General features: G+C 52.4%; 3 protein-coding genes across 3 annotated transcripts; 2 read left to right on the top strand and 1 right to left on the bottom strand.

The window, feature by feature from the left end:
* The first annotated feature begins 867 nt into the window (after positions 1-867).
* On the top strand, positions 868-8,618 carry SGF29 (SAGA complex associated factor 29). Its single transcript, XM_075584943.1, is given in 11 exon segments — positions 868-951; positions 1,545-1,641; positions 1,989-2,064; positions 2,142-2,214; positions 3,524-3,588; positions 3,671-3,800; positions 4,149-4,203; positions 4,205-4,296; positions 4,397-4,432; positions 5,712-5,874; positions 7,687-8,618. Coding segments are annotated over 10 exon segments (882 nt in total). The 5' UTR covers positions 868-951; positions 1,545-1,566; the 3' UTR covers positions 7,804-8,618.
* LOC142486329 (structure-specific endonuclease subunit slx1-like) lies at positions 8,610-19,028 on the bottom strand. Its single transcript, XM_075584944.1, has 7 exons — positions 18,373-19,028; positions 15,193-15,418; positions 14,997-15,048; positions 14,049-14,408; positions 12,273-12,400; positions 11,195-11,279; positions 8,610-10,231 (listed from the first exon to the last, which is right to left on the bottom strand). The coding sequence occupies exons 2-7, from the start codon at positions 15,363-15,365 to the stop codon at positions 10,202-10,204; spliced, it is 828 nt and encodes a 275-aa protein (XP_075441059.1). The 5' UTR covers positions 15,366-15,418; positions 18,373-19,028; the 3' UTR covers positions 8,610-10,201.
* On the top strand, positions 18,840-26,630 carry LOC142486330 (bolA-like protein 2). Its single transcript, XM_075584945.1, has 3 exons — positions 18,840-19,002; positions 21,677-21,774; positions 26,204-26,630. The coding sequence occupies exons 1-3, from the start codon at positions 18,928-18,930 to the stop codon at positions 26,301-26,303; spliced, it is 273 nt and encodes a 90-aa protein (XP_075441060.1). The 5' UTR covers positions 18,840-18,927; the 3' UTR covers positions 26,304-26,630.
* Positions 26,631-26,692: the final 62 nt, after the last annotated feature.

Genomic DNA, 26,692 nt, shown 5'->3' with positions numbered 1-26,692 from the left:
TTTACGGGGTCAGCAGGTATGGGTTTGAGGGCGATCGTATGTCTTGCCTTCCATAAAATGATGAGTATATGGGTGATCCTGACTTTTAAGAGGACTGAAATCATTTGTCCCCACAGACAATATAACAAGAGTATGCGTGGTGAAAAATACGTCTGATTTATTTTTCTTTACAACGAAATAAACCTTTTCAACCCTATCCTGAAAATGACTTGGCTGCCTACCCTATGGCTGGGGCCATGGTGCCGCAGACCGTGCGGACGAGCGAGCAGATTGCCTTACGGCAGTGATCGCGTCCATGCGGCGTGCGGGCTGATTTCTTGGCGCGGCAGGCCGGTCACGTGAGCGGTTCACCCAATGAGGGTGAACCAGCTCCATGACGCCTCTAGGCACGCCCCCACGGCCAGTCCACCATGGCCAGGGAAAGCACCCACTTCACGCGGGTCACTTCCCAGGCTCCGCGCGCGCGGGGGGAAGGCACCATGGCCCCAGCCCCCAGCCTTTCAATCCTACAAGCGCATATTATGTATATATTAGTAGTGTATATTACATAGAAGGAGCGGCCTAAGGGCCAATACTACTTAAGCAAAGGGGCTTTTTAAATATGGCCCCATCTAGAACGAAGAACTGCTTTATAACCCAGCCCTGAGTTCTGAACCATGTGTCAGTGAGGGCAGGGAAGGTGTTACATCACGGAGTGCTTTCCCGCCACTGATTACACAACAAGTTTGATGTTTCTATTAGAAAACAAACTACATTTCCCTCAACCCTGTGCTGTGGCGCATGCGCACTGGTGGTCAATGCAATGCGCAAGAACTACAGCGGCAAACTACAGCTCCCGGCGTGCAATGCGCTCGCACACGGGCTCTGCAGGAGCCGTCTCCTTGGTAACGGCTACGTCACTAGAGCGCGCCCGGAGCTGTGTGTACAGGTGCAGGCCGCGTCTCTTCCGTGGTGGGTTTGTCGCGCCTGTCTGGCGATATAAAGCTTTCCGTGCACGCGCATCTCGCGACATAGTGCGCAGGCACTGCAACATCCCCTCCCCCATCGTTTAAATATTTCTAAAGGGGGTGTACTCTCCTTTCCCAGCTAGCTATCGCCTCTTGGAAGTGTAATTCCGACATCCCTTCACTTCGGTCGCGATATTTATATGTATATAGTGCCTGTGTATGTAGCGAGGTGACCAGCGCAACCTGTTTATAAAGATGGTCCTGTATGTATAGTGACATGATTATAATTATCTTGCTTCTATATTTTTGATCTTCACTGAAAAATTGGTGTACAGGTGCAACTGCAGAGCAAGTGTATATTGAAAAAATATATATCTGTGTTTTTTTTAGTATGTATAAAATGAATTGTATTACTGTACTAGGAAAGTCTCCTGGGAAATTGCTTGTTACATGGAGGTGTTTGAGCAGTAGGCCCTGGGTTTTACAGTATAAGATTATTTCTTATTTGTATATGGAAGGGCCTTTTTCTGTTGCACGGATTCTGTGTGTGTGATTTATCTGGATAGTGAAGTAATCAGTTTCTCTTTTGATCCTAAGGACCCTCAAAGAAGAGGTGGCTATGGCGCTGGTCACAGCGGACACGCGGATATCGGAACTGCTGAGTGAGCTGCATCAGCTCATCAAACAGACACAGGTGACACTGACACCAAGCTCTGGCCTCCCCAGTGTTATAGCCTCACAGGCTCCTCACTCACTGACACCAAGCTCTGACCTCCCTAGTGTTACAGCCTCACAGGCTCCTCACTCACTGACACCAAGCTCTGACCTCCCCAGTGTTACAGCCTCACAGGCCCCTCACTCACTGACACCAAGCTCTGACCTCCCTAGTGTTACAGCCTCACAGGCCCCTCACTCACTGACATCAAGCTCTGACCTCCCCAGTGTTACAGCCTCACAGGCTCCTCACTCACTGACACCAAGCTCTGACCTCCCCAGTGTTGCAGCCTCACAAACTGACGTGATATTCTGGTCTTTCCCAAGGAGGAGCGATCGAGGAGTGAACACAACCTGGTGAATATACAGAAAACGCATGAGCGGATGCAGACAGAGAACAAGAGTAGGTGTGATTGGAGTTGGGCTTGTATAGGTGACGTGCTGTGAACTGCACCCAGTAACCGCTCTCTCTCCTCGCAGTCTCTCCATATTACCGCACTAAACTCCGAGGTCTTTATACAACAGCGAAGGCCGACGCGGAGGCAGAGTGCAAGTGAGTGCTGGATGTGAGATGTGACACTCCCTTATCACTATGGAGCGAGAGGGATGCAGTCCCTTATGTCGGTCTCTGTTCTGCTGCAGCACACTTCATGTGGTTTAGGATTTATTACATGAAGGGGACGCTTGCTGGTCCTTTCATTGGTTTATATAAACAGGTGGGAGGGGCACACCCGGCCTACCCCGGGTCCCACCAGGCCTACCCCGGGTTCCTTTCGTTTTTGTACCATTGTCACAGTGCAGGGGGAGGGACGGACGCCATGGTATACAGATCATGCACTGGAGTCACACCGAATAGATCTTACAGCAGTGATTCCCAACAGGACTATCTGGGTAGCCCTGCTTCAGCACAGGTGGTTCAGTCAGATTGAGCCACCTGTGCTGAAGCAGGGATATCCCTAATACCTGGCCTGTTGGTGGCCCCCGTGGACTGGAGGTGCCCGCCCGGCCTTAAGTGTTTGTGAGGGGTCTCCAAAAGATACCTGTAACGGCGGATCCCAGGCAGTGTATAGCGGGTTCCTAAGCCTGTGTGGGGACTCCGCACTTAGGCCACAAACTGCACCTTAGCGTGCGGTATTATCGCTGTCCCTAATAGCAGGAGCTTCCAAAGTCGCTTTGCATCCGCCGCAGCAAGGCATTGTGGGGCGTGACTTTGGTAGCTCCCGCTGTGAGTGACAGCTTTACCCCCCTCCCATGCTGCCTGTACGCACTGAGGCGCAGTTCGGGGCCTTATTAAGCATGTGTCCCCCCACAACCTCAGGACACCATACTGCCTGGGATCGGTCACACTGTGTGTTAGCGATAGTCTGACTCGGAAATAAGATTCATTCATTAGGGGTTCAGGGGACAAATATTTTTTTAGCAGAGGGAGTAGTGTGAATAATGCTGGGAACAGCTGTTCTCCAACATAAGACCTGACGGGAAAGAACAAAGGACCTTCATATGTACGGCTTGGAGGAGAGAGGGGGATATGGTCCACTTTTACATGCAGGAAGGAAGCATATTTCAGAGACACAGAAGTGTTGGAACAAGAGGTCGTTCTCTGACACTGGAGGGTGGGAGCCTCGGGGGAGGAAATGTGAGGAAGAACTTCAAAGAGGGGGTGGTGTATTTGTGGCACCGCCTTCCAGCAGAGGTGTTAGGGGCTTCATAGTAAGAGAAATCAGATACTTGGGAGAGACCTAAAGCTTAAATACGACAAAGCCGAGGATGGAACGGGGTCTGGGGCTTTCCAGCCGATGGTAACATGGGCCGAGGTTTCTGATCTGCCATTAACATTCTGTTTGGATGTCTCCTCCTCTCAGTATCCTGCGCAGGTCCTTGGATAAAATCGCTGAGATTAAGTCCCTGCTGGAGGAGAGACGTATCGGTGAGTGTGTGACAGTCTCTCTCTCTCTCCCCCCAATGTGACGTTTGGTTCAGTTAAACACCCCCCTCCTCCTCCTCCGCAGCTGCGAAGATCGCTGGCCTGTACCACGAGTCGGAGCCCCCCCGGAAGACGATGAGACGGGGGGTGCTGATGACCCTGCTGCAGCAGTCTGCCATGACACTGCCTCTGTGGATCGGGAAACCAGGGGAGAAGTAAGGGTGGGAGTCAGACACACACCCCTCCCTAAGGGTGGGAGTCTGGGACACTCACACAACGCCCTAAAGGATGTGGGTGTAATACAATTTAGTATTTGCAATCCACACGTCACGGTTTACGTGTTGAATATTTTGAATTAAGTATATCTGGAATTGTATATTGAGTGTTAAACATGGTAAAGAACGTTAGATGGCTGAGTGCTTTCATTCTAAATACTGTTCTCGCTGTGTCCCTGCACAAGGGTGACCCTGACACGGGCAGAATGGAGCTGTGACATTGGGTCCCTGCCACTAGTGCCGCACCCCTATGACTCCGGTTTTACATGTCTATACCTCCCCTGCCAGGCCGCCCCCTCTCTGCGGAGCCATTCCAGCGTCGGGTGACTACGTAGCCAAGCCGGGGTGACAAGGTAGCTGCCCGGGTGAAGGCCGTGGACGGAGACGAGCAGTGGATCCTGGCCGAAGTAGTCAGTTACAGCCACGCGGCTAACAAGTAAGTCCCCACAAACGCGTTGGGGTTTATAGTGCCGCTGTTAATCCGTAACCCGCACCGCTGTGTCTTCCCCACGCACTGATACACGTCTCTCTCCTAGGTATGAAGTGGATGATATCGATGAGGAAGGGAAAGAGTAAGTGACCCAGGGCAGCTTTTTGTATGTGTGGGTGTCCTCTACAAGGCTGTAATGATCGTCTAATCCAGGGGCGGACAACTCTAGTCCTCCAAGGGCCACCCCTGGTCCGGGTTTAATGCAATCCCTGCTTCAGCTCGGGTTGCTCAGTCATGACTGAGCCACCTGTGTGGAAGCAGGGATTGCCTTAACCTGACCTGGGGGTGGCCCTTGGGGACTGGCCTGATCCTATGAGATGTTTGGTGGCCTCTGTGCACACCGTATAATTAGCAGGGTCCTTGGTGTGTTCCTATCAGTGCTGCCCAAAGCTACGTAACCTCCAATCTGTGGGGGTTTTGGGTTCAAGGACTAGCTTTGAAATGGGTGAACCTGGGTGTGTTCCGGTGGCTCGAGCACCCAATATTGTATACAAGTCCCTATATATTTCTCCCTACTTTGCTGTAAATCACTTGTGTGATTGCAAGATCTCCCCTCCTCCCCCCCCCCCCCCATCCCCCTTCACCTGTTAGCCTCTTCAATACCAGGTCAGCAGCACACAGGGCCCCGGTAGCAATGTGATAGGGGGAGGAGAATCTGTATTTAAGTCTAACACTGGGTTACAATCACTAGGGCAGAGAATCCATGACCCGCTGTGACTAGCATCGAAATGAGGCGGTCAGTATAAACTGCAAACGTACGGTGAAAAAAAAAACCCTGGAAAAAGTCTAAGTGAACTCCAATAAATATAAAAAGTTTTATTGAGCCACAGTTAAAAAAAAAAAACAAAAAAAAAACTGAAGCACAAAAGATCCCGACGCGTTTCTCGCTCATTTTGATGCTCGGTTTCTAACGGTCTGACATTAGTCGCTGTCGTTTTGCCGCGACCAAGTGACCGTCGGCGTGTAGCCGCAAGTGATCTCACCGCTTTGCCGTCAAGGTAAATCCCTAACCTTAGGGTAAGGGCTAACACCCACTAGTACGAACTCTACCCCTTTCCCTAAACCTTAACCCCTTACAATAATGGCTGAAGCCGTTAACCCCCTACCCTAAAACTTACCCTATCGTAGAAGCGGCGGGCGGTGTGTCCAGCGGCTGCAGCGGAGGGTCCCTCTGCAGCCAGAAGCTGGCACAGGCGTGGTGGCGGCGAGACGGCCGTAACCTAATGTCCCATTCCGTGGTTCTCCTATCTTTATCGCGTGTGTTCAAATACGGGCTAAAACGGGCGCATCTTTTGTTGCGTTGATGGTTTCACCACCCCCTCCCCATCGCATTTCGCTGACTCGTTTTCTCTCTCTCTCAGGCGTCACACCCTCAGCCGCCGGCGGATCATTCCTTTGCCGCAGTGGAAGGCCAATCCTGAGACGGACCCCGAGGCGCTGTTCCAGAAGGACCAACTGGTGCTGGCTCTGTACCCCCAGACCACCTGCTTCTATCGGGCGTTGATCCACACCCCCCCGCAACGGGTGAGGCTATGGCGGCAGTGCCGTGCTCAGTCATTTTTTTTTTAAAGGGGGGGAGATGTCCCACGTAGGGAAGTATGCGCGTAGGGATGTTATTTATGTAGCACCAACAGTGTCAGCGGCGCTTTGCAAAATGACAATACAGGGCAAATCACGTACATAAGAATGGGGATAAGGGCCGCAAGTAAATATCAGGCAAAAGAAGACCCTGCCCCGAAGAGCTTACAGTCTAAGTAGTATGTGGTGAGGCTGACGGACACCGCAGGAGTAAAAGGGCAGTCGGGGAGGGCATGTAGCGGCTGTAGACGAGTTCTAGAGCGTTTAAGCATTGGTTTTCAACCTAAAACCCCCCAAAAAATCAGTCTCTTGAGGCAACCCACCCCCACCAATCAGTCTTGAGGGGGCCTCCCAACCACAGTGCTCAGTTACTGAGGCTCCCCCACAAGGCAGACAGTCACCAAGCCTCGTCTCTCTCCTGTCCATGCGGCTTCCTCCCTCCGCATGGCCACACCCCAGGCTCCTGACCCCACCTCCTGATTGGCTGCGACTTGGAAATGAAGCCAATCAGAATGGAGGAATCTGCTCTGCTCTCAGAACAGAAACCCCTGGTTGGGAAACGCTTCTTTTAAGAGGCGGATTTTCAGCTGGGCGCTGAATGTACAAAGTGAAGGCGCTTTTGATGAGTATGGAGAGATTGAGGTTTAAGACGGGACATGGCTGTAGAGATCAAAGGTGCAAAGAGGAGAGATCCTTGGGTTGAGCGTCGGAGGTAGGGGTGTAACGAGAGATCGGGTGCAGAGCCTTAAAAGTAATGAGAATGTAGTAGTTTCTGCAGTCACACAATAAGTTGTGGTGAGACTGTGACACGCCCTCCACCATAGTGTACAGCAAATAAAAACCCCGCTTCTAACTCAGATCCGCTTCTCGCCTCCTGAAATCACGTCCGCCTGCCTATTCATTTCTGTATAAGCCGCAGCAAATACAAACCCCACGTGTGGGCATACTCACATCTACAAGCCTGCCCACATCCCACTATTTCTTATCATGCAGTGCTTCCAATGCAGCCAGGGATTCTGGGTAATGACATGCCAACGAGCACTCGTGTTAAAACGGACAAGAAGCAAACGGTGATAGTGTGCTCAATTGTGCATGTCCTTACCCAGAATCCCTGGCTGCAGGGGAAGCGCTGTGAGGTAATGGAGAAGGGCAGGGTTGCCGACCCGAGACGTGAGTGCGCACGCGTGGGATTTTGATTAGCCGTGGCTTGTACATAAATGAAGAGGAAGGCGGCCGCGATTCTCTGGAGGGGAGGAGCGGATCCGTGCAGGAGAGCAGGAGATGATTGGAGCAGCAGCATGGCTCGTTAGCGAGAGGCACGGGGTAACCCATACGTAAGCGAACGAGGGCACCTGTTGGAGCAGGAGTGGGTAACTCCGGTCCTCTAGGGCCACCACCAGGCCAGGTTTTAATGATATCCCTGTTTCAGCACAGGCGCCTCAGTTGAAGACTGAAGCAGGGATATCCTTAAAACCTGACCTGTTGGAGGCCCTTGCGGACTAGAGTTGCGCACCCTGGCGGTTCTAGAACAGGACAGGGTCGCGTCTTTGCAATATTGCGGAGGAAGACAGGACAGGGTTTAGTAACCATGACTTTTGTGTGGAGGAGGGGAGAGAAGGAAGAAGTAGATGACCCCGAGACAGCGTACCTCTGGGACAGGGGTGGATGTATGTAAGTAAATGTGCAATCTCTATTGCTATTAACACGTGGCATTATTAAATTGGTCGCACGCAGCCTCTCACCGTCTCCGTCTCTCAGCCCCAGGACGATTACTCGGTGCTGTTCGAGGACACGTCCTATGCGGACGGTTATTCGCCGCCTCTGAACGTGGCGCAGAGGTACGTGGTGGCCTGCAAGGAGACCAAGAAGAAGTGACCGTGGCAAGAGGGGGCGAGTGAGATATTTGGGAGGGGGGCGTGGCGGGGGCATCGTATCCGCAATTAACCTCTTCAATTCCAAAGGGATGGGACAGACCTCTCTGCTTTTGGTTATAACTTTCTGCAGTAGCACTCCAGGAAGTGTTTTTTTTCTTTCTTTTTTATACATTTTTAATACAAAAACAATCCCCCAACATGAATCCCGCACAGTAATGTTTTAATGAGGCTGAGATTTTTTTTATATACTGCTCTGGAAAGTCTCTGGAGTAAAAACACTTTTTTTTTTGTTGCTAAGTTGAAGTTCAACGTTTACTTGGTAAGTAGCTGCTGAGGACATACACGCCTGGGAAACTGAGGAACAGGACAACTGCAATGTATAGTTTTACTGCTAACCTGGTTCTCACAATGGGCTGGGTCACACAGTCCTGGGTTTGCAGCTCCTATAGATTTCTGTGCAGTTCCGTGTAGCAGATATCCAGAGATCCAGAGATCTAGATCGTGGAACAGTTAATTCTGTCGGGCACTCAGGTGCTCACTTAATGGTACCGAAATGTATCATGAACCGGATTTCATATCAGGAGTTTAATTCCACTTTGTCATCGAAATGTATCCCTGTTAAGAACCAGAATTGAGTGGAAAAGTATATAACAGACGGGAGATACTGCTCCGGATTATATGGGGCTAATGCCTTCATTTTGAGCCTATGACTGTGACGACGCTTCAATACTGTGAATATACACCCAAAACCTGCCTTGGTGTTAGGCAGTCAAATCCTGAGTGTCCAGAGAAATAAACAATGGCTGAAATATCATACTTTATTTTACACTTATTAAAAATGTCCATTAGCCGCATAAATGCCCTAATAAATACATGTACAGACAGAGGGGGCTACAAGCAGCGTTTCACAATAACGCTGTACAGCTACCTCACTGCGAGACAATGTCCCCAGACGCATAATGACATTAGAATGCGCTGCATGATCTCGTTATATTTACAGAAGAAAAGAAAGTTAATTCCATGATGCTGTCCTATTTTTAATACATGATTTCTAGATCAACTCCTGTGCTTCCTGTAGCATGTTTCCTAACTCCAGCCCCCCTCACAGGGCAGGAAATCTCTGAGCGGGTGGTTCAGTTAAAATGATTAAATGCCCCCCCCCACCCCCACGTGGTAATGTGAGGAAATTGTTAACCTGGGCTGTTAGTGGTATTGGAGGTGGGAAACAGTATAGCAGAACAATGTGGTTCTGGTTCCCATTAAGAGGCAGCCGCGCTGAACAATATCAGAGTTGTGTGAGCGTGCGGGATGGCAGTCATGTAACCAATAACAGATATCCAGAATGTGAAGGGAAAAAAACACAACAGGAGCGGCTGCATGCGGTGTGCAAGCGCTACGCGTTTCGCTGGTCTAAACGTCAGCTTCCTCAGGAAACGCGTAGCGCTTGCACACCGCATGCAGCCGCTCCTGTTTTAGAGACAAAGGTGAAGAGTCTTTCGTGCCGTCTTGCCATCCGTTCCTGCCCTCCGCCCTACCGGAAGCTGTCCGTCCTCGACGGATGTGACGTCAGACGCCGGTTACCGCGATCGGACCGAGGGAGTTCCAAACCGAAAGGCCAGACTATCACCCCTCCTGATGCGAACCACACCGCCTCAAAAGATACCTTTATGTGTCCACAATTGATGTACATATTGTGAGTATATTTCATGTTTTTATCTATATAAATTATTTGCCTATTGGTCCATACCATGGTCTCTCCTTGCTGTTTTACATGAATGCAACCCTGAGTGAGAGCGCTCCTGAACACCCTCCAATCCTGCTTTCCTGCTAAAACGCTGACTCTTCACTTACCTGTTGTAAGTAGGAGATTCACTCGAGCCAAGATCTTATCTGTTCCACTATTGTGTGATTTTATTACACTATTGTTGTGTTTTTTCCTTTTGGGGTGTTCCTGAGAATCGCTCCCTTCACATTCTGGATATCTGCCACTGCCTATGAGGGAACGTGTACAAATTCCCTGTGAAGGTTGAGAATTTTCTTACTCACCTTACAAGTCACTGATTATTTTATCACTATACTGTGTTTTAGCGCCTTTCTAAATCACTTGGGTTTATCTGACTTAATTGTAACCAATAACGTCATTCTCCGGGGGGGGGGCAGACTCAGGAAGCGCAGGTTCGGAGGGGCGATCCGGCGTCATCTCCTGTACAAGGTAATGGGAGTTCACACCGGATTGTGTGCGCTAACCCGTGCCTGATGAAGCTGAGGGCCGTATTGGCATGAACCCCTTAATGCTGCAGGGGGGATCTGGGCCCTGCCTAGGCTCTGTATTGGAATTGGTCCCGCGTATCTTGCCAACATTCACACACTAGATGATCTGTGTCCGTCACAAGCCGGGGTCAGCTTTGTAATTCATCCACCCAGTGAGCCTGAGGAGACAGAAGGGGAACAGGTAAAGGGTCTCAAGCCTGTAGGAGTTACACACGTAAAGGGGCACGTTATCTCCCCACCCCACATGTATGGAAAGCAGGGGGCCCTGAAACAAGTGCTGACACCGTCCCTTCCACGGGCAACCTTTTGGTGATCTAAATCACCCGCGTGATGCTGGCCAATAGGAAGGCTCTGTCATCCTTTGTGGATTCCTATTGGCCTGCTAGGATTTAAATACCAGGAAGTACCAGCACTATGGTCACCGGTGTCTTGGGGGAGGTGAAATGAATGGGGTTCAGCGCTGGAGACTCCCTGCTTTAGTCTAGTCTGAAAATCTCTCTGTGTATATCACGTTAATCCATGTACTCGGCGCTTTACAGAAATGCTAGATCCCGGGAAATAACACCCAATAGGAATACACACACGTAATATTGATGTAACATGGGCAGAACAGCGTCTCCGCCCTGAAGAGTTTACAGTCAGATAGGTGAATCAATGTGACATCGAGCAATACAGTATATACTATACATAGCAGGTACCGAGCAATACAGTATATACTATACATAGCAGGTACCAAGCAATACAGAATATACTATACATAGCAGGTACCAAGCAATACAGAATATACTATACATAGCAGTTACACTGTATCAAGAGAAGACCAATAAATCCCATTATAGCCTGATGAGGATAGAAAGGCAATGTGTAAATACAGCTATTTCTGTATTGATCAGCACAAAATTCAATATAACCATTCGTAATAAGGAAATATTAAGAATGAGGTTGGAATAGGGAATGCTTCTTCTACCTCACATCTTTATTAAAACCTGAATTATTTATCGTAGTTTAGAGATTGCTATTTTGAAGGGTTCTGGCCCCTTTATTCACCACCGTGGAAAATAATGAGGGTTAACATAATTATCTCCCTCCCCCGCGAGCGAGATGGGCCGACGTGTCCATACCTGGGAGTTGGCGATCTCTTGCAGGTCTCCGTAGCAGCCGTTCTTATACCGAATCAGATCTCCCCACAGCACCGAGTGGCCACAGCTACGGAGACCGGGAGAGAAGGGGAGGTAATGGTACTGGCTACAAGAACTGGCTCGGGTTTGAAGAAGAGCTCACACGATGTTTGGCAGACGGAGTCTACGCCAGTGTCTTAAAAGAACAATCCCTGGTACACCCCCCAAAAATACCTTGTGATGCATTTAAAGAAGCAATCCACCCTAACTAACCTCCCTCCCCCACCCCCCCGGTTCCCGAGATACTGGTGAAGTTACCGGTATTACTTCCTGGATTTGTAAGGGGATTTTAATGGCCGTCCAATAGGAAGCCACACCCGATGTTGCAGCTTCCCATTGGCCCAAGATTTGGCAGCCATTTTGTTTGCCACGAGGAAGATTTATTCCCGGTAACTTCTCCGGTATCTGGCTCAGGCACCCAGTAAAAAAAGAGCAAGATACATTTCTCCTATAACCGTTGAGGTTTCTGGCATCCGGTGCACCAGCTGTATCACATGACCTGGAAGCCCTTCAGCAACCCCTGGCGCGATCACATGACCTGGAAGCCCTTCAGCAACCCCTGGCGCGATCACATGACCTGGAAGCCCTTCAGCAACCCCTGGCGCGATCACATGACCTGGAAGCCCTTCAGCAACCCCTGGCGCGATCACATGACCTGGAAGCCCTTCAGCAACCCCTGTAGCGATCACATGACCTGGAAGCCCTTCAGCGACCCCTGGCGCGATCACATGACCTGGAAGCCCTTCAGCGACCCCTGGAGCGATCACATGACCTGGAAGCCCTTCAGCGACCCCTGGAGCGATCACATGACCTGGAAGCCCTTCGGCGACCCCTGGCAGCTCCGATTAGTGCCTGTGACGTACCAGGTGTGTGTTATACAGACACTAAAGGTGAAAGGTCACCCTGAAACAAATGATTCCATTTGCTGGAAGCAGCGCCAGGAGAAAGAAGCTGTGGGCTACTGAAAGGGACCAGGGAAGATCTACAGGAGGGGGACAGAGTGTGAGGGAGACGTCCTTACCTGGGGCACACGCCCTCCACGGGGATGAGGTGCGCAGGCTCGTTCCGGAGGAAGAGTTTTGCCAGGCACAGGATGTGCGCGGTCAGGGAGCAGCCGGAGTGGAAGCAGCGGAGCGCGTCGTCCTCGCTCTGCACGGAGGGAAACCCAAAATGCAAACGCTCTGCATTACTGCATTTACAATACTGCGTCCCTCAGTAACAGAGAGGACGAGCTCTATTTATATGTAGGATAATGCAGCAGAATACAAATAACGTGCCGGGGCGCGTTGTCATCATCACTTTACCCTACACTCTTGGGGATCATCCCACCCGAGTCACTCCAAAGGCACCCCCCAACCCCAAATGAGTCACCCCAATATGCTTCCCCTTTACTGCTCCTATCCACTAAGCCAGCGTGGACAGGGTTAACATCAGGAAGAGACAGACACAACTTCAATACCTGGAGTTCGTCTGCACCTACTCCAACTCCCCCCTCCCCCCGGTATCTCTGCGGTGGGGGTCTGTTTGCTGGGCAGCTGATCTCACTTTACCCCAGGCTCTTGGAGATGATGCCACCCGAGTCGTCCCAAAGGCGGTAGCCAAAGGGTGTCAGCCGTTTGCTGATGTTACAGCTGCTCTGTACAATCTGAAACACCCCAACCTTCTCATCCCTCTGTTTCCAATTACCCTTCCTTATAGATTGCAAGCTCCTTGGGCCAGGACCCTCCTTACCCACTGTTACACTGTATGTTCAGGTTTGTTATCTTATGGTTTTCCACTCTCCAACCTATTGTACTGCGCTACGGAATATGTTTGAGCGTTATAAATAAATGATAATCTAATAATCAATTCATATCGGCGCATGCGCTCACATGAGAGAGAGAGAGAGAGAGAGAGAGAGAGAGAGAGAGAGAGAGAGAGAGAGAGAGAGAGAGAGAGAGAGAGAGAGAGAGAGAGAGAGAGAGAGAGAGAGAGAGAGAGAGAGAGAGAGAGAGAGAGAGAGATAGAGAGATAGAGAGATAGAGATTCTCAATCAATGATTAGAGGCGAGTGATTAAAATTGATGAATATAAAGTTGAAATTAAAAGGAGTGAGATCGAAAGTGTATGTATCACCCCGAAAAGTACACAGACACACACACACACACGACAGGGGAACTCCGAGTTATCCAGACATGTTTCCTACATGACTGTCCAGACAATGGCTAGTAATTGGGGCTCAGTCAGGTTTAAGTTAGCATAATGTGGCGGGATGAGCTAGTTCAGGGGCGGCCAAGTGCAGTCCTCAAGGGCCACCTGATTCAGCACAGGTGGCTCAGTCAAAGACTGAGCCACCTGTGCTGAAGCTGGGACTGATTCAGCCACCTATGCTGAAGCAGGGATATCCTTGAAACCTGATCTGTTGGTGGCCCTTGAGGACTGGAGTTGGCCAGCCTATCCCATCTCCCTCTCATTCTCCCAGACCCTTTTTAAGGGCATCTTTAGCCAGGTCAGATGGATGACCCTAATGTTGATGCACAAATAAATCTTCATGGCACCATATCAGGTTCCCTGTATGTGTATGTCCTCCAATCATTGGTATTTACTTCCAGAGCACCCAGCTCAGATACACGAGTTTCGGGAGAGCTGCTGTACACACACACACACATTGGAGATATATATATATATATATATATATATATATATATATATAGGGGGGTTTGTGAGTGTGTGTGTGTATATATATATATATATATTTATTTGGTTTTATGTATAAGTGTGCGTTTGCGGTTAACCCTTTTATAATCTGCGTCTCTCACCTGCACTTTGTGGCTGCAGAGTGGGCAGCGCTGACGGACGCTGTCCAGCTGCAGCAGGTCCTGCTCTGCATCTCCGTCCCCCTGCCCCCTCTCTCCTCCTCGGCCCTTGGGGGTTGGCCTGGCCCGCACTTGCCCAAACGCCAGTGGCATGTGCAAAGGAGGCTGCAGGAGGGGGGGCAGGTCCCGGTGGTACTCCTGGCGCAGCCAGCGCAGGGTGAGGGGCAGGCGGTTCCAGGGTGCCGCGCGCAGCATGTGGTAGAGAACCAGCAGGTGGAAGTCAAAACTGGACTGCTTCTTGGTCTTGCGTGGCACGTGGGAGAGGCGACGGGACACGTGTGGGTGCTGCCATGCCCACTCAAACTGTGGGGAGAGAGCAAGTGAGGGGTGGGGGGAGGGGAGCAAGCGCGAAAGGGGGTGAAGAGACGAGAGGAGAGAGAGCCCGTGAAGAGATGGGGGAGAGAGACCATAAGGGGGGGAAGAGAGACCGTAAAGGGGGGTGGAGAGTCGGTAAGGGGGGAAAGAGAGAAGACGTGACGTGGGGGGAGAGACTGGGGGGAGGGAAGATGTGAGGGGGAGGGAAGACGTGAGGGGGGAGGGAAGACGTGAGGGGGGGAAGGAAGACGTGGGGGGAGGGAAGACGTGAGGGAGGTAGAGGGAAGACGTGAGGGAGGTAGAGGGAAGACAAGACATGAGGGAGGGGAGAGAGAAGACGTAAGGGAGGGGAGAGAGAGCAAGTGAGGGGGGGGAGAGCACTTGAGGGGAGGGGAGAGAGGAATGAGAGCACGTGAGGGGGAGGGAGAGTGGTCACTGGAACATTAGCGCAGACACGTCCAGACGCCGGGAATGTATATGATCTGATATTACAAGGTGATGGTGTCTCCCATAGCAAAGCTGTAAATGGTGGGAGAAGGTCAACTCAGACAACAGTGGGAGGGTGGGTGCGCTTACCCGAAGTGCAGCAATGTCTCGGGGAAATCCATGGACTATCAGCACCATGTCCCTGAAAAGACAAGACCCTGAGATGAGAGCGAGATGGGGGGGGGGGGGGAGGGGAAGAGAAAGGGGGGGGGGGAGAGAGGGAGACACATGCACAGGGATGTACCTGACCAGCCCACCCCTTGTCACACCCAGGGCTGTGTATTACCAGGGTCCCCTCCCGCTGGTCTTCCAGGCTCCGCCCTTTTGCTTGCCGCCGTTGTGCTGCTGGATGCGCCGCTCCGGGTTCACCGTAAAGCCGATGTAGATGCGACCCTTGAACTTGGGGTTGGTGCAGTACAGCAGGTAGACGCCGTAAAACCCTTCCACCTCCACCACCATCCTACCGGGAATCTCTGAACGTTAATACTGCGCGGTGTCAGGTGCAGGAGTACCTGAGAAATAAATAAACCCCATGTTCAGCTGCATCACTCAAACCCCTTCTCTGCATACATATATTGAAATAAGGAACATACATACAAGTGTTGAGGTGCCCCATTGAAACAACACTATCAATTACAGCATCTAGGATAGCGAAAGCAAGTTTTCCAGCAATCTAAAAGGATTACATTAATTCAATGTTTCTGTTCCGACTGGCATGAACCAGGACCAGCCCTTACAGTCACTTTATGGAGCTTACAAGGGCGGACGTTGGTTCTCGTTTCTGTCCCTGAACCAAAACGTGGAATAAAATTAGCCATTTCATTATACATACCCTCCAACTGCACCTATTTGGCAGGTACACTACAAGTGTTGGGTCCTCCCAGATCAGCTATACTTACTAAACAGACAGGTTTATTATATGTGCTCAGCGGCATAGGATAGGGGACGTCCACCATAGGACTTGCTCTGAAGTTAATCCAACCAGCACCAATAGAGAAACTACAGTGGTACCTATTTATATGTGCAACATGCTGGAGTGTCTTGGTAATGCAAGAGAGGGACCGCTCTCGATTGTAACAATATATATATATATATATATATATATATATATATATATATACAGTGGTCGACAAATCACCAAAAAATCTACTCGCCACACAAAAAAATCTACTCGCCACCTAGTACCAAACGTGTGCTGCTTGGGCCAATAGGAGCTCGCCACGATGTTAAATCCACTCGCCCGGGGCGAGCAAATGTATAGGTTTGTCGAACACTGTATATATATATATATATATATATATATATATATATAGATAGATGTAGCAAAGAAACCTCACAACTTGTTTTGGGGTGCAAGCTTTTAGCCACGCTGCTCCCACTCCTCTGAACTCTCTGCCTTGTACGGTCTGAGAGACCCCCTCTCTGGACATCCTTATAAACAGATTGAAGACTTCTCTTGGTTACCCAGGCATGTGGCGAGTGAACCACAACCTGACCCTGATCGTTACATTACAGTATCATCCCATTGTGTTCTTCCTATATATTTGGTTTATGTTATAGCATTAAATGTGTTCCTTTTATTGTAGCTGTTGGCGTTAAATGTGTAAAGCACTTCGAGTCCCATTGGAGAAAAGTGCTTGATAAAGTTATTATTAATAATAATAAAAAAAACAGTACTCATAAAGCCCTTTGTCATTTGAGTCTTTGTAACTGTGTTTAGAGCATTCCACCCTGTACTGATGCGTAGTTATAATAATGACACATCGATGTAGAATTCAACTCAATTAAGATTTCTTGTGAATTATATGAAATTACCCTGTGTTCCTATTCATAATGACCCCCTTTCTTTTAAAATAAATAATTACAAACTTTAATGATTAGAAACCAAATCTGCAGGAACAAAGAACAATGGGCTTACATTAGAAATAAAGTGGTTTCCTGATACTCTGTAACTGATTTAGAGAAAGTGTGTGAACGCAATGAAATATATAGATCTAACACACTCTACACACAAGACATATAGGAAACAAATTCAGAAAGAAAAATGGCAGGAAACTCCGAGTCAAAATCAGACGATACATCAGAAAACGGGCAAACACCTTCATATAACATCATAAAAAATCAGCTGCAGCCTGAGCCAGGCAGTTAAAGTATTGGGGAAGGCACATGGAGCGCAGGCAGATGACAAGGGTAAAAGCACAGTATGCGGTGGTAACGACACGTACGCATGCACCAGTAGCTCACTTTATAGCCACCTACCTACAAAAGCTAAAATGGCCATTCTGAGTGGTAAATACGTGAATGAGTTAGCGGGGGAAACAGACACAGCAGGGGAAGGAAATGCACCAAGGAACAACCCCCTGAGCTACGTGCAGGCAGGAAGCATGGTGTCGCCTCACAAGTGGAAAAGTAACATGGGATTAGGGGGTTTAAGAGGAGGCGAGGAGGCGAGCGGGCGCCAGGCAGAACAGTGACGTTGTGGAGGTCCCGGTTGTCAGTATTTGCCATGTCATTCATATGTATGCATATCTTTATTTACATCGTGCCATCTATGTACACAGCACTTCACAGCAGTAACACACGGCACATAATATAACCCAATAATACAGGGTGTCCATACATTATTCACAATATTATAAGCCTAAAAAAATCATTATTATAGGAGCTATGGTAAAATCGTTTGCAGTGAATTAGTGCCATTAGGTTTTGATAAAGGCCACGTGAGGCCGAAACGTCACGTCGTATCTATTGGCAATAAAATGTGCATTCTAAAATCCGCAGTGCCCTGTTCTTTCCCCCATTTCCAGTGATTATTGGATTACCACACAGAGAATCCTGAACCAGGAGCACCGGTATTTGTATTTAATATATTTGCTTTACATAGGTGAGCAGCAGTTCCCTTATCCTTGCGGTAATTAATAACACAACTCAAGACATTGTTTTCTTTATTTCGTGACCATTCACTAAGGGCACAATGACAACAGTGAAGGAGAAAGCAATGCGTGTGCTGTGCTACTAAGGGGGCTCAAGTGGAAATGTACTGAATTCTGGTTTACTGAAGTACTGACTGAACTGTGGTAGTCTACTTAATGAAAACAAACATTTCTTGAGTTGTGTTATCAATTGCCAAAAAAAAGTTTTAAGATAGCTCCTAATATAACTAATTTATTAAGGTTTATAATAGGGTGAATAATGTATGGACACCCTGTATAACACGCCATATAACCGAATAACATAACCCAATAATATAACACACACAACGCACAATAATAGAACATAATGGGAATAAGCACTTCAGAAATAAATGTAACTTAGGAAAAGACATCCCTGCCCCAAAGAGCTTACACTCTAAGTGTATCACTCTGATCCCCATCACTGCCGCTTTACCAATACACAATAATAATAATAATAATGAACGTGTTACATATATTTCCCAGTTGTGTGACCAGGATGAGTTGCTCCTCACCTCCCACTTGCTGAAGCCCTGGGATCAGCTGCACCTTATAAACATTCCATGGGGGATTCTCTCCCATTGCAGGGCCTGCCGGGTCACTTCCTAGTTACTGAACCGCCCACTCTGCAGCGTCCATAGCAACAGGGCTGCCGAGCGTGAAGCCTGCAACAGTTTGGACGTGTGAATGAGGACAAGAAAGGGGAGCGAGGGCAGTGGACATGTCTTTATTTTAGGTATAACACGAGTGTTTTATTAGGTGTCAAGTCCATTGTCTTGTGAATATAATTACAGCCATTGTTATTTTGTTTGTGTCAGGCAGCTGTAAGGTAGCTATACCCAGAATTTTAGGGGTCCTAACTGATGCGAGGGCTGTGATTGGAAGGATTTGTAAACGGTCCCGCCCTGAGGGGGACAGAGCGGGGCTGCTATTGGAGGAAAGGGAATGTCCGTCAGGCACACGCACGCGCAGTCTATGATGATGCAACAAGCTACACAGCCGGAGGGGGAGGAGCAGCGGGCTGTCTCCGCACATGCGCACTGCGGAGCCGGCGGTGCTGGTGTGGGATCATGGCGGGAGACGGGCCGCTGAGTGCGGAGGCGCTGCGGGAGAAACTGAAGCGGGAACTGCAGGCCGAGCACGTGGTGAGGGAGGAGTGAGAGGAACGGAAGCGCGCGGTGAGGGGAGGAGGGAGCGCGCGCGGTGAGGGGAGGAGGGAGCGCGCGGTGAGGGGAGGAGGGAGCGCGCGCGGTGAGGGGAGGAGGGAGCGCGCGGTGAGGGGAGGAGGGAGCGCGCGCGGTGAGGGGAGGAGGGAGCGCGCGGTGAGGGGAGGAGGGAGCGCGCGGTGAGGGGAGGAGGGAGCGCGCGGTGAGGGGAGGAGGGAGCGCGCGCGGTGAGGGGAGGAGGGAGCGCGCGCGGTGAGGGGAGGAGGGAGCGCGCGGTGAGGGGAGGAGGGAGCGCGCGGTGAGGGGAGGAGGGAGCGCGCGGTGAGGGGAGGAGGGAGCGCGCGCGGTGAGGGGAGGAGGGAGCGCGCGCGGTGAGGGGAGGAGGGAGCGCGCGGTGAGGGGAGGAGGGAGCGCGCGCGGTGAGGGGAGGAGGGAGCGCGCGGTGAGGGGAGGAGGGAGCGCGCGCGGTGAGGGGAGGAGGGAGCGCGCGCGGTGAGGGAAGGAGGGAGCGCGCGCGGTGAGGGAAGGAGGGAGCGCGCGCGGTGAGGGGAGGAGAGAGCGCGCGGTGAGGGGAGGAGGGAGCGCGCGCGGTGAGGGGAGGAGGGAGCGCGCGCGGTGAGGGGAGGAGGGAGCGCGCGGTGAGGGGAGGAGGGAGCGCGCGCGGTGAGGGGAGGAGGGAGCGCGCGCGGTGAGGGGAGGAGGGAGCGCGAGGGAGCATCTGACACACATGGGGAGGGGTTGTCACACCTCGCACCCCTTGCAGACGCACTGACACCCTTCGGGACCTCTTCCTAATGTTACTTTTATGTATGAAGCGCTTATTCCCGTTACGTCCCGTGTGTAACTGCTGTGCTGTGATGTGTACATGGCTGGTGCTATATCAATAAAGATATATATATAATTTTTTTATTTTTTTTTAACTAGGTAGACTGACTCATTGGGAGCAATGTCACTCAGTGTGAGTCATTGGGAGCAGTGTCACTCAGTGTGAGTCATTGGGAGCAGTGTCACTCAGTGTGAGTCATTGGGAGGCCGTGTCACTCATTGTGAGTCATTGGGAGGCCCTGTCACTCAGTGTGAGTCATTGGGAGGCCGTGTCACTCATTGTGAGTCATTGGGAGGCCCTGTCACTCAGTGTGAGTCATTGGGAGGCCCTGTCACTCAGTGTGAGTCATTGGGAGGCCGTGTCACTCGGTGTGAGTCATTGGGAGGCCGTGTCACTCAGTGTGAGTCATTGGGAGGCCCTGTCACTCAGTGTGAGTCATTGGGAGGCCCTGTCACTCAGTGTGAGTCATTGGGAGGCCCTGTCACTCAGTGTGAGTCATTGGGAGGCCCTGTCACTCAGTGTGAGTCATTGGGAGCAGTGTCACTCAGTGTGAGTCATTGGGAGGCCGTGTCACTCAGTGTGAGTCATTCGGAGGCCGTGTCACTCAGTGTGAGTCATTGGGAGGCTGTGTCACTCAGTGTGAGTCATTGGGAGGCCCTCTCACTCAGTGTGAGTCATTGGGAGGCCCTGTCACTCAGTGTGAGTCATTGGGAGGCCGTGTGAGTCATTGGGAGCCCTGTCACTCAGTGTGAGTCATTGGGAGGCTGTGTCACTTAGTGTGAGTCATTGGGAGCCCTGTCACTCAGTGTGAGTCATTGGGAGGCCCTGTCACTCAGTGTGAGTCATTGGGAGGCACCGTCACTCAGTGTGAGTCATTGGGAGGCTGTGTCACTCAGTGTGAGTCATTGGGAGCAGTGTCACTGAGTGTGTGTCATTGGGAGCAGTGTCACTCAGTGTGAGTCATTGGGAGGCCGTGTGAGTCATTGGGAGGCCGTGTGAGTCATTGGGAGGCCGTGTGAGTTATTGGGAGGCAGTGTCACTCAGTGTGAGTCATTGGCAGGCACGTCACTCAGTGTGAGTCATTGGGAGGCACCGTCACTCAGTGTGAGTCATTGGGAGGCCCTGTCACTCAGTGTGAGTCATTGGGAGGCTGTGTCACTCAGTGTGAGTCATTGGGAGGCCGTGTCACTCGGTGTGAGTCATTGGGAGGCCCTGTCACTCAGTGTGAGTCATTGGGAGGCTGTGTCACTCAGTGTGAGTCATTGGGAGGCCGTGTCACTCGGTGTGAGTCATTGGGAGGCCCTGTCACTCAGTGTGAGTCATTGGAAGGCTGTGTCACTCAGTGTGAGTCATTGGGAGGCCGTGTCACTCGGTGTGAGTCATTGGGAGGCCGTGAACAGCCACTAGATGGCGTTCGCGGCTCTCTGCATACGGCAGAAAAAAACACTGGAGAGATTAGGATCTCTCCAGCCGCGCGGCGAATTTCAAGAAAAAAAAAAAATGGCGCTTTTTTTAAAACTTGCCTTTTTCTGCTGCTTTCAGCTCGATTTTCGCCGGAAAATGGCGAGATTGCTATTAGCGCTGCTCTCTGCATAGGCCCCTTAGTGTGTCTAGCTCAATGGAAGGTTGTCATGTAGAGAGTGCCTGACTCCTTATTAAGTGGTCTCACTGACTCCCGCATCCTTTGCCTGTTGGACTTCAGTAGAAGAACACTCAATATAAGGAAACGCGTCTCTCCCCCAGCACTCTTTGAATACTTGTTGGAATGAGTGTACGGACTCGCTGATCAGGAAGTGACTGATCCGTGTACTTTCTCTTCCCCCGCAGGAGGTGGAGGACACAACTGCCAATCGCTGCTCCACCAGCTTCAAAGTGGTCGTGGTGTCCTCTCTGTTCGAGGGGAAGGGCCTCCTGCAGAGGCACAGGTGAGAGGTCATCAGGAGCACAGCATCTAGTTAGCGGTGTAATTGTACACGGGCGTGGTGCGCGTCCTGTAGGGAGAGAGGACTGGGGGTATCCCGCCTCCTTATTCAGCGCGCAGGGAGCGGTGCGCGTCCTGTAGGGAGAGAGGACTGGGGGTATCCCGCCTCCTTATTCAGCGCGCAGGGAGCGGCGCGCGTCCTGTAGGGAAAGAGGACTGGGGGTATCCCGCCTCCTTATTCAGCGCGCAGGGAGCGGAGCGCGTCCTGTAGGGAGAGAGGACTGGGGGTATCCCGCCTCCTTATTCAGCGCGCAGGGAGCGGTGTAATTGTACACGGGCGTGCTGGGCGTCCAGTAGGGAGAGAGGACTGGGGGTATCACGCCTCCTTATTCAGCGCGCAGGGAGCGGTGCGCGTCCTGTAGGGAGAGAGGACTGGGGGTATCCCGCCTCCTTATTCAGCGCGCAGGGAGCGGCGCGCGTCCTGTAGGGAGAGAGGACTGGGGGTATCCCGCCACCTTATTCTGCGCGCAGGGAGCGGTGCGCGTCCTGTAGGGAGAGAGAACTGGGGGTATCCCGCCTCCTTATTCTGCGCGCAGGGAGCGGTGCGCGTCCTGTAGGGAGAGAGGACTGGGGGTATCCCGCCTCCTTATTCAGCGCGCAGGGAGCGGAGCGCGTCCTGTAGGGAGAGAGGACTGGGGGTATCCCGTCTCCTTATTCAGTGCGCAGGGAGCGGTGCGCGTCCTGTAGGGAGAGAGGACTGGGGGTATCCCGTCTCCTTATTCAGCGCGCAGGGAGCGGTGCGCGTCCTGTAGGGAGAGAGGACTGGGGATATCCCGCCTCCTTATTCAGTGCGCAGGGAGCGGTGCGCGTCCTGTAGGGAGAGAGGACTGGGGATATCCCGCCTCCTTATTCAGCGCGCAGGGAGCGGTGCGCGTCCTGTAGGGAGAGAGGACTGGGGGAATCCCGCCTCCTTATTCAGTGCGCAGGGAGCGGTGCGCGTCCTGTAGGGAGAGAGGACTGGGGGAATCCCGCCTCCTTATTCAGCGCGCAGGGAGCGGTGCGCGTCCTGTAGGGAGAGAGGACTGGGGGTATCCCGCCTCCTTATTCAGCGCGCAGGGAGTGGCGCGCGTCCTGTAGGGAGAGAGGACTGGGGGTATCCCGCCTCCTTATTCAGCGCGCAGGGAGCGGTGCGCGTCCTGTAGGGAGAGAGGACTGGGGGTATCCCGCCTCCTTATTCAGCGCGCAGGGAGCGGTGCGCGTCCTGTAGGGAGAGAGGACTGGGGGTATCCCGCCTCCTTATTCAGCGCGCAGGGAGCGGCGCGCGTCCTGTAGGGAGAGAGGACTGGGGGAATCCCGCCTCCTTATTTAGCGCGCAGGGAGCGGTGCGCGTCCTGTAGGGAGAGAGGACTGGGGGTATCCCGCCTCCTTATTCAGCGCGCAGGGAGCGGTGCGCGTCCTGTAGGGAGAGAGGACTGGGGGTATCCCGCCTCCTTATTCAGCGCGCAGGGAGCGGCGCGCGTCCTGTAGGGAGAGAGGACTGGGGGTATCCCGCCTCCTTATTCAGCGCGCAGGGAGCGGTGCGCGTCCTGTAGGGAGAGAGGACTGGGGGTATCCCGCCTCCTTATTCAGCGCGCAGGGAGCGGAGCGCGTCCTGTAGGGAGAGAGGACTGGGGGTATCCCGCCTCCTTATTCAGCGCGCAGGGAGCGGTGCGCGTCCTGTAGGGAGAGAGGACTGGGGGTATCCCGCCTCCTTATTCAGCGCGCAGGGAGCGGTGCGCGTCCTGTAGGGAGAGAGGACTGGGGATATCCCGTCTCCTTATTCAGCGCGCAGGGAGCGGCGCGCGTCCTGTAGGGAGAGAGGACTGGGGGTATCCCGCCTCCTTATTCAGCGCGCAGGGAGCGGCGCGCGTCCTATAGGGAGAGAGGACTGGGGGTATCCCGTCTCCTTATTCAGCGCGCAGGGAGCGGTGCGCGTCCTGTAGGGAGAGAGGACTGGGGGTATCCCGCCTCCTTATTCAGCGCGCAGGGAGCGGCGCGCGTCCTGTAGGGAGAGAGGACTGGGGGTATCCCGTCTCCTTATTCAGCGCGCAGGGAGCGGTGCGCGTCCTGTAGGGAGAGAGGACTGGGGGTATCCCGCCTCCTTATTCAGCGCGCAGGGAGCGGTGCGCGTCCTGTAGGGAGAGAGGACTGGGGGTATCCCGCCTCCTTATTCAGCGCGCAGGGAGCGGTGCGCGTCCTGTAGGGAGAGAGGACTGGGGGTATCCCGCCTCCTTATTCAGCGCGCAGGGAGCGGCGCGCGTCCTGTAGGGAGAGAGGACTGGGGGTATCCCGTCTCCTTATTCAGCGCGCAGGGAGCGGTGCGCGTCCTGTAGGGAGAGAGGACTGGGGGTATCCCGACTCCTTATTCAGCGCGCAGGGAGCGGTGCGCGTCCTGTAGGGAGAGAGGACTGGGGATATCCCGCCTCCTTATTCAGCGCGCAGGGAGCGGTGCGCGTCCTGTAGGGAGAGAGGACTGGGGATATCCCGCCTCCTTATTCAGCGCGCAGGGAGCGGCGCGCGTCCTGTAGGGAGAGAGGACTGGGGGTATCCCGTCTCCTTATTCAGCGCGCAGGGAGCGGCGCGCGTCCTGTAGGGAGAGAGGACTGGGGATATCCCGCCTCCTTATTCAGCGCGCAGGGAGCGGTGCGCGTCCTGTAGGGAGAGAGGACTGGGGATATCCCGCCTCCTTATTCAGCGCGCAGGGAGCGGCGCGCGTCCTGTAGGGAGAGAGGACTGGGGGTATCCCGTCTCCTTATTCAGCGCGCAGGGAGCGGTGCGCGTCCTGTAGGGAGAGAGGACTGGGGGTATCCCGTCTCCTTATTCAGCGCGCAGGGAGCGGTGCGCGTCCTGTAGGGAGAGAGGACTGGGGGTATCCCGTCTCCTTATTCAGCGCGCAGGGAGCGGCGCGCGTCCTGTAGGGAGAGAGGACTGGGGGGTATCCCGCCTCCTTATTCCGCGCGCAGGGAGCGGTGTGCGTCCTGTAGGGAGAGAGGACTGGGGGTATCCCGTCTCCTTATTCAGCGCGCAGGGAGCGGTGCGCGTCCTGTAGGGAGAGAGGACTGGGGGTATCCCGCCTCCTTATTCAGCGCGCAGGGAGCGGCGCGCGTCCTGTAGGGAGAGAGGAATGGGGGTATCCCGCCTCCTTATTCAGCGCGCAGGGAGCGGCCTGTAGCTGGGATAAGTGATGCCACTTTCACCTGATAAAGGCCAGCTACAGGCCGAAAGGTTGTCTCGATTTGGCACAATAAATTTTGCTTGAATAAAACCCGTAGTAATCTGATTCATCTGCATTACTTTTGATGGGACAGGAGACTTTGACCAGGCCAATGTGAGCTAGCTTGGTTACCCCCTTCAATCTCGGCACACGCTAAGTATTGGTTACACCAGGGGTGGGCAAGTTAAAGACTGAGCCTCTGATTGAGCCACCTGTGCTGAAGCTGAGACTGATTGAACCACTGGTGATGGAGCAGGGACTGATTGAGCCACCTGTACTGGAGCTGGGATATCCTGAAAACCTGACCTGTTGAGGGGGCTTGAGGATGGAAGTTGAGCCCCCCTGGGCAATGCTGAGATCATGCTCTGATTTGTGTGTGTACATTTAGCTGGAGGCTGCTAACCTTGCCTCATCTTTTTGACACTTTTCTGTATCGTATTTATATGATGGGAACCCAGGTTATCGTACAGACACATTGTGTCTTGGTGTCTCGGGGCTTTCACTTCATTTTCACAGAGGGATGAGTTCAGGGATTAGGAGGGAACATTTGCTCCCTTTGCATTGCTTTGCCATTAGTGTGTTATGTAGTGTGTGATGTTTGTCTGTGCTAGCCTAATATATAGGGTGACCCTGAATATAAGGCATCCCCCTCCCTACTAATAAGTAGTTGCTGGAAAGAACAAAGTTCACACACGCTGTGTGTCTGTCTCTGTCAATCTCTTGATTTTGATCTTCCTGCCACAAGCAACATGGCTGCTTCAGGCCCCCAAGGTGGAGCGTCCTGTTTTACCCTCCTACCTCTGCTCGCAGAAGTGGGTGGAGCCTGAGTTGTGTGTAGGTACTTTTCAACGTTATTTTATTGAGGGAAAAAAAAAACCTTGTCTTACCTCAGGACTCTCTTTGAGATGGGAACACACGAGTCGCACCCAAAGGGTGTCAGCCAAAGGGTGTCAGCCCAAGGGCACCCAAAGAGTGTCAGGCGTTTGCTGCCGTTCGATGATGTTACAATTCAAAACACACCAACCTTCTCATCCCGTCCCCCATGTTTCCACCTACCCTTCCTTTATAGAGTGTAAGCTCCTTGGCACAGGGCCTTCCTTACCCACTGTATCAATGTATGTTATACGGAGTATGTAAATAAGCCATGAATAACATGCTGGTTCTCTACTGCTGTCTGCAGGCTTGTGAACAGCTGCCTCTCCGAAGAGATGAAAGACATTCACGCCTTTGAGCAGAAGACCCTCACCCCGGCGCAGTGGGAGACTGAGAAGCAGAAATGAGGCGGGTTTCCGTTCCCTCCTCGCCACGTCGTCTCAGGGACGCAGTATTTATTACAGACAGTACTCCCGAACCCTCAGACACGTTCCGCTTCCATCCCCACGAGTGCCAGAGAGGAACCTCGGGCTCGCGAGGGGTAAACCGCCATCGCCCAGCAAATAAACGCCTTGGTGTTTTAATGGCGACATCCTTGTTTTGTGCACGCGGGACAGCAGAGGGGTGACCTCGGTCCCTCGCATATACTGCGCCACTGTCTGTGTGTCTGACACCGCACCCTGTACCAATCGTCTGTCGCCTCGGGGAACGCAGAATAAAAGTGTGTGTCATTGTGCCGAGTCCCGTCTCTGATTAGGGGAGAGATAGGGGGCGTTACGTGGCGTACGTATTATAA

Source organism: Ascaphus truei, unplaced genomic scaffold, assembly GCF_040206685.1.
Source record: "Ascaphus truei isolate aAscTru1 unplaced genomic scaffold, aAscTru1.hap1 HAP1_SCAFFOLD_819, whole genome shotgun sequence".
Classification (NCBI taxonomy): Eukaryota; Metazoa; Chordata; class Amphibia; order Anura; family Ascaphidae; genus Ascaphus; species Ascaphus truei.
Note: the sequence above shows the minus strand (reverse complement) of the source record. Positions and strands in the feature narration are given on the sequence as shown.

Excerpts from the sequence above, each read along its gene's own strand:
- LOC142486329 (XM_075584944.1), bottom strand. The coding sequence starts at position 15,365 with ATGGTGGTGGAGGTGGAAGGGTTTTACGGCGTCTACCTGCTGTACTGC. Across the intron at positions 15,049-15,192 it reads ACCAGCGGGAGGGGACCCTG|GGACATGGTGCTGATAGTCC; the intron begins GTAATACACAGC and ends TTGTCTTTTCAG. Across the intron at positions 10,232-11,194 it reads AAGAGATCGCCAACTCCCAG|GCTCACTGGGTGGATGAATT; the intron begins GTATGGACACGT and ends CTGTCTCCTCAG.
- LOC142486330 (XM_075584945.1), top strand. The coding sequence starts at position 18,928 with ATGGCGGGAGACGGGCCGCTGAGTGCGGAGGCGCTGCGGGAGAAACTG. Across the intron at positions 19,003-21,676 it reads AACTGCAGGCCGAGCACGTG|GAGGTGGAGGACACAACTGC; the intron begins GTGAGGGAGGAG and ends CTTCCCCCGCAG. Across the intron at positions 21,775-26,203 it reads GGCCTCCTGCAGAGGCACAG|GCTTGTGAACAGCTGCCTCT; the intron begins GTGAGAGGTCAT and ends TGCTGTCTGCAG.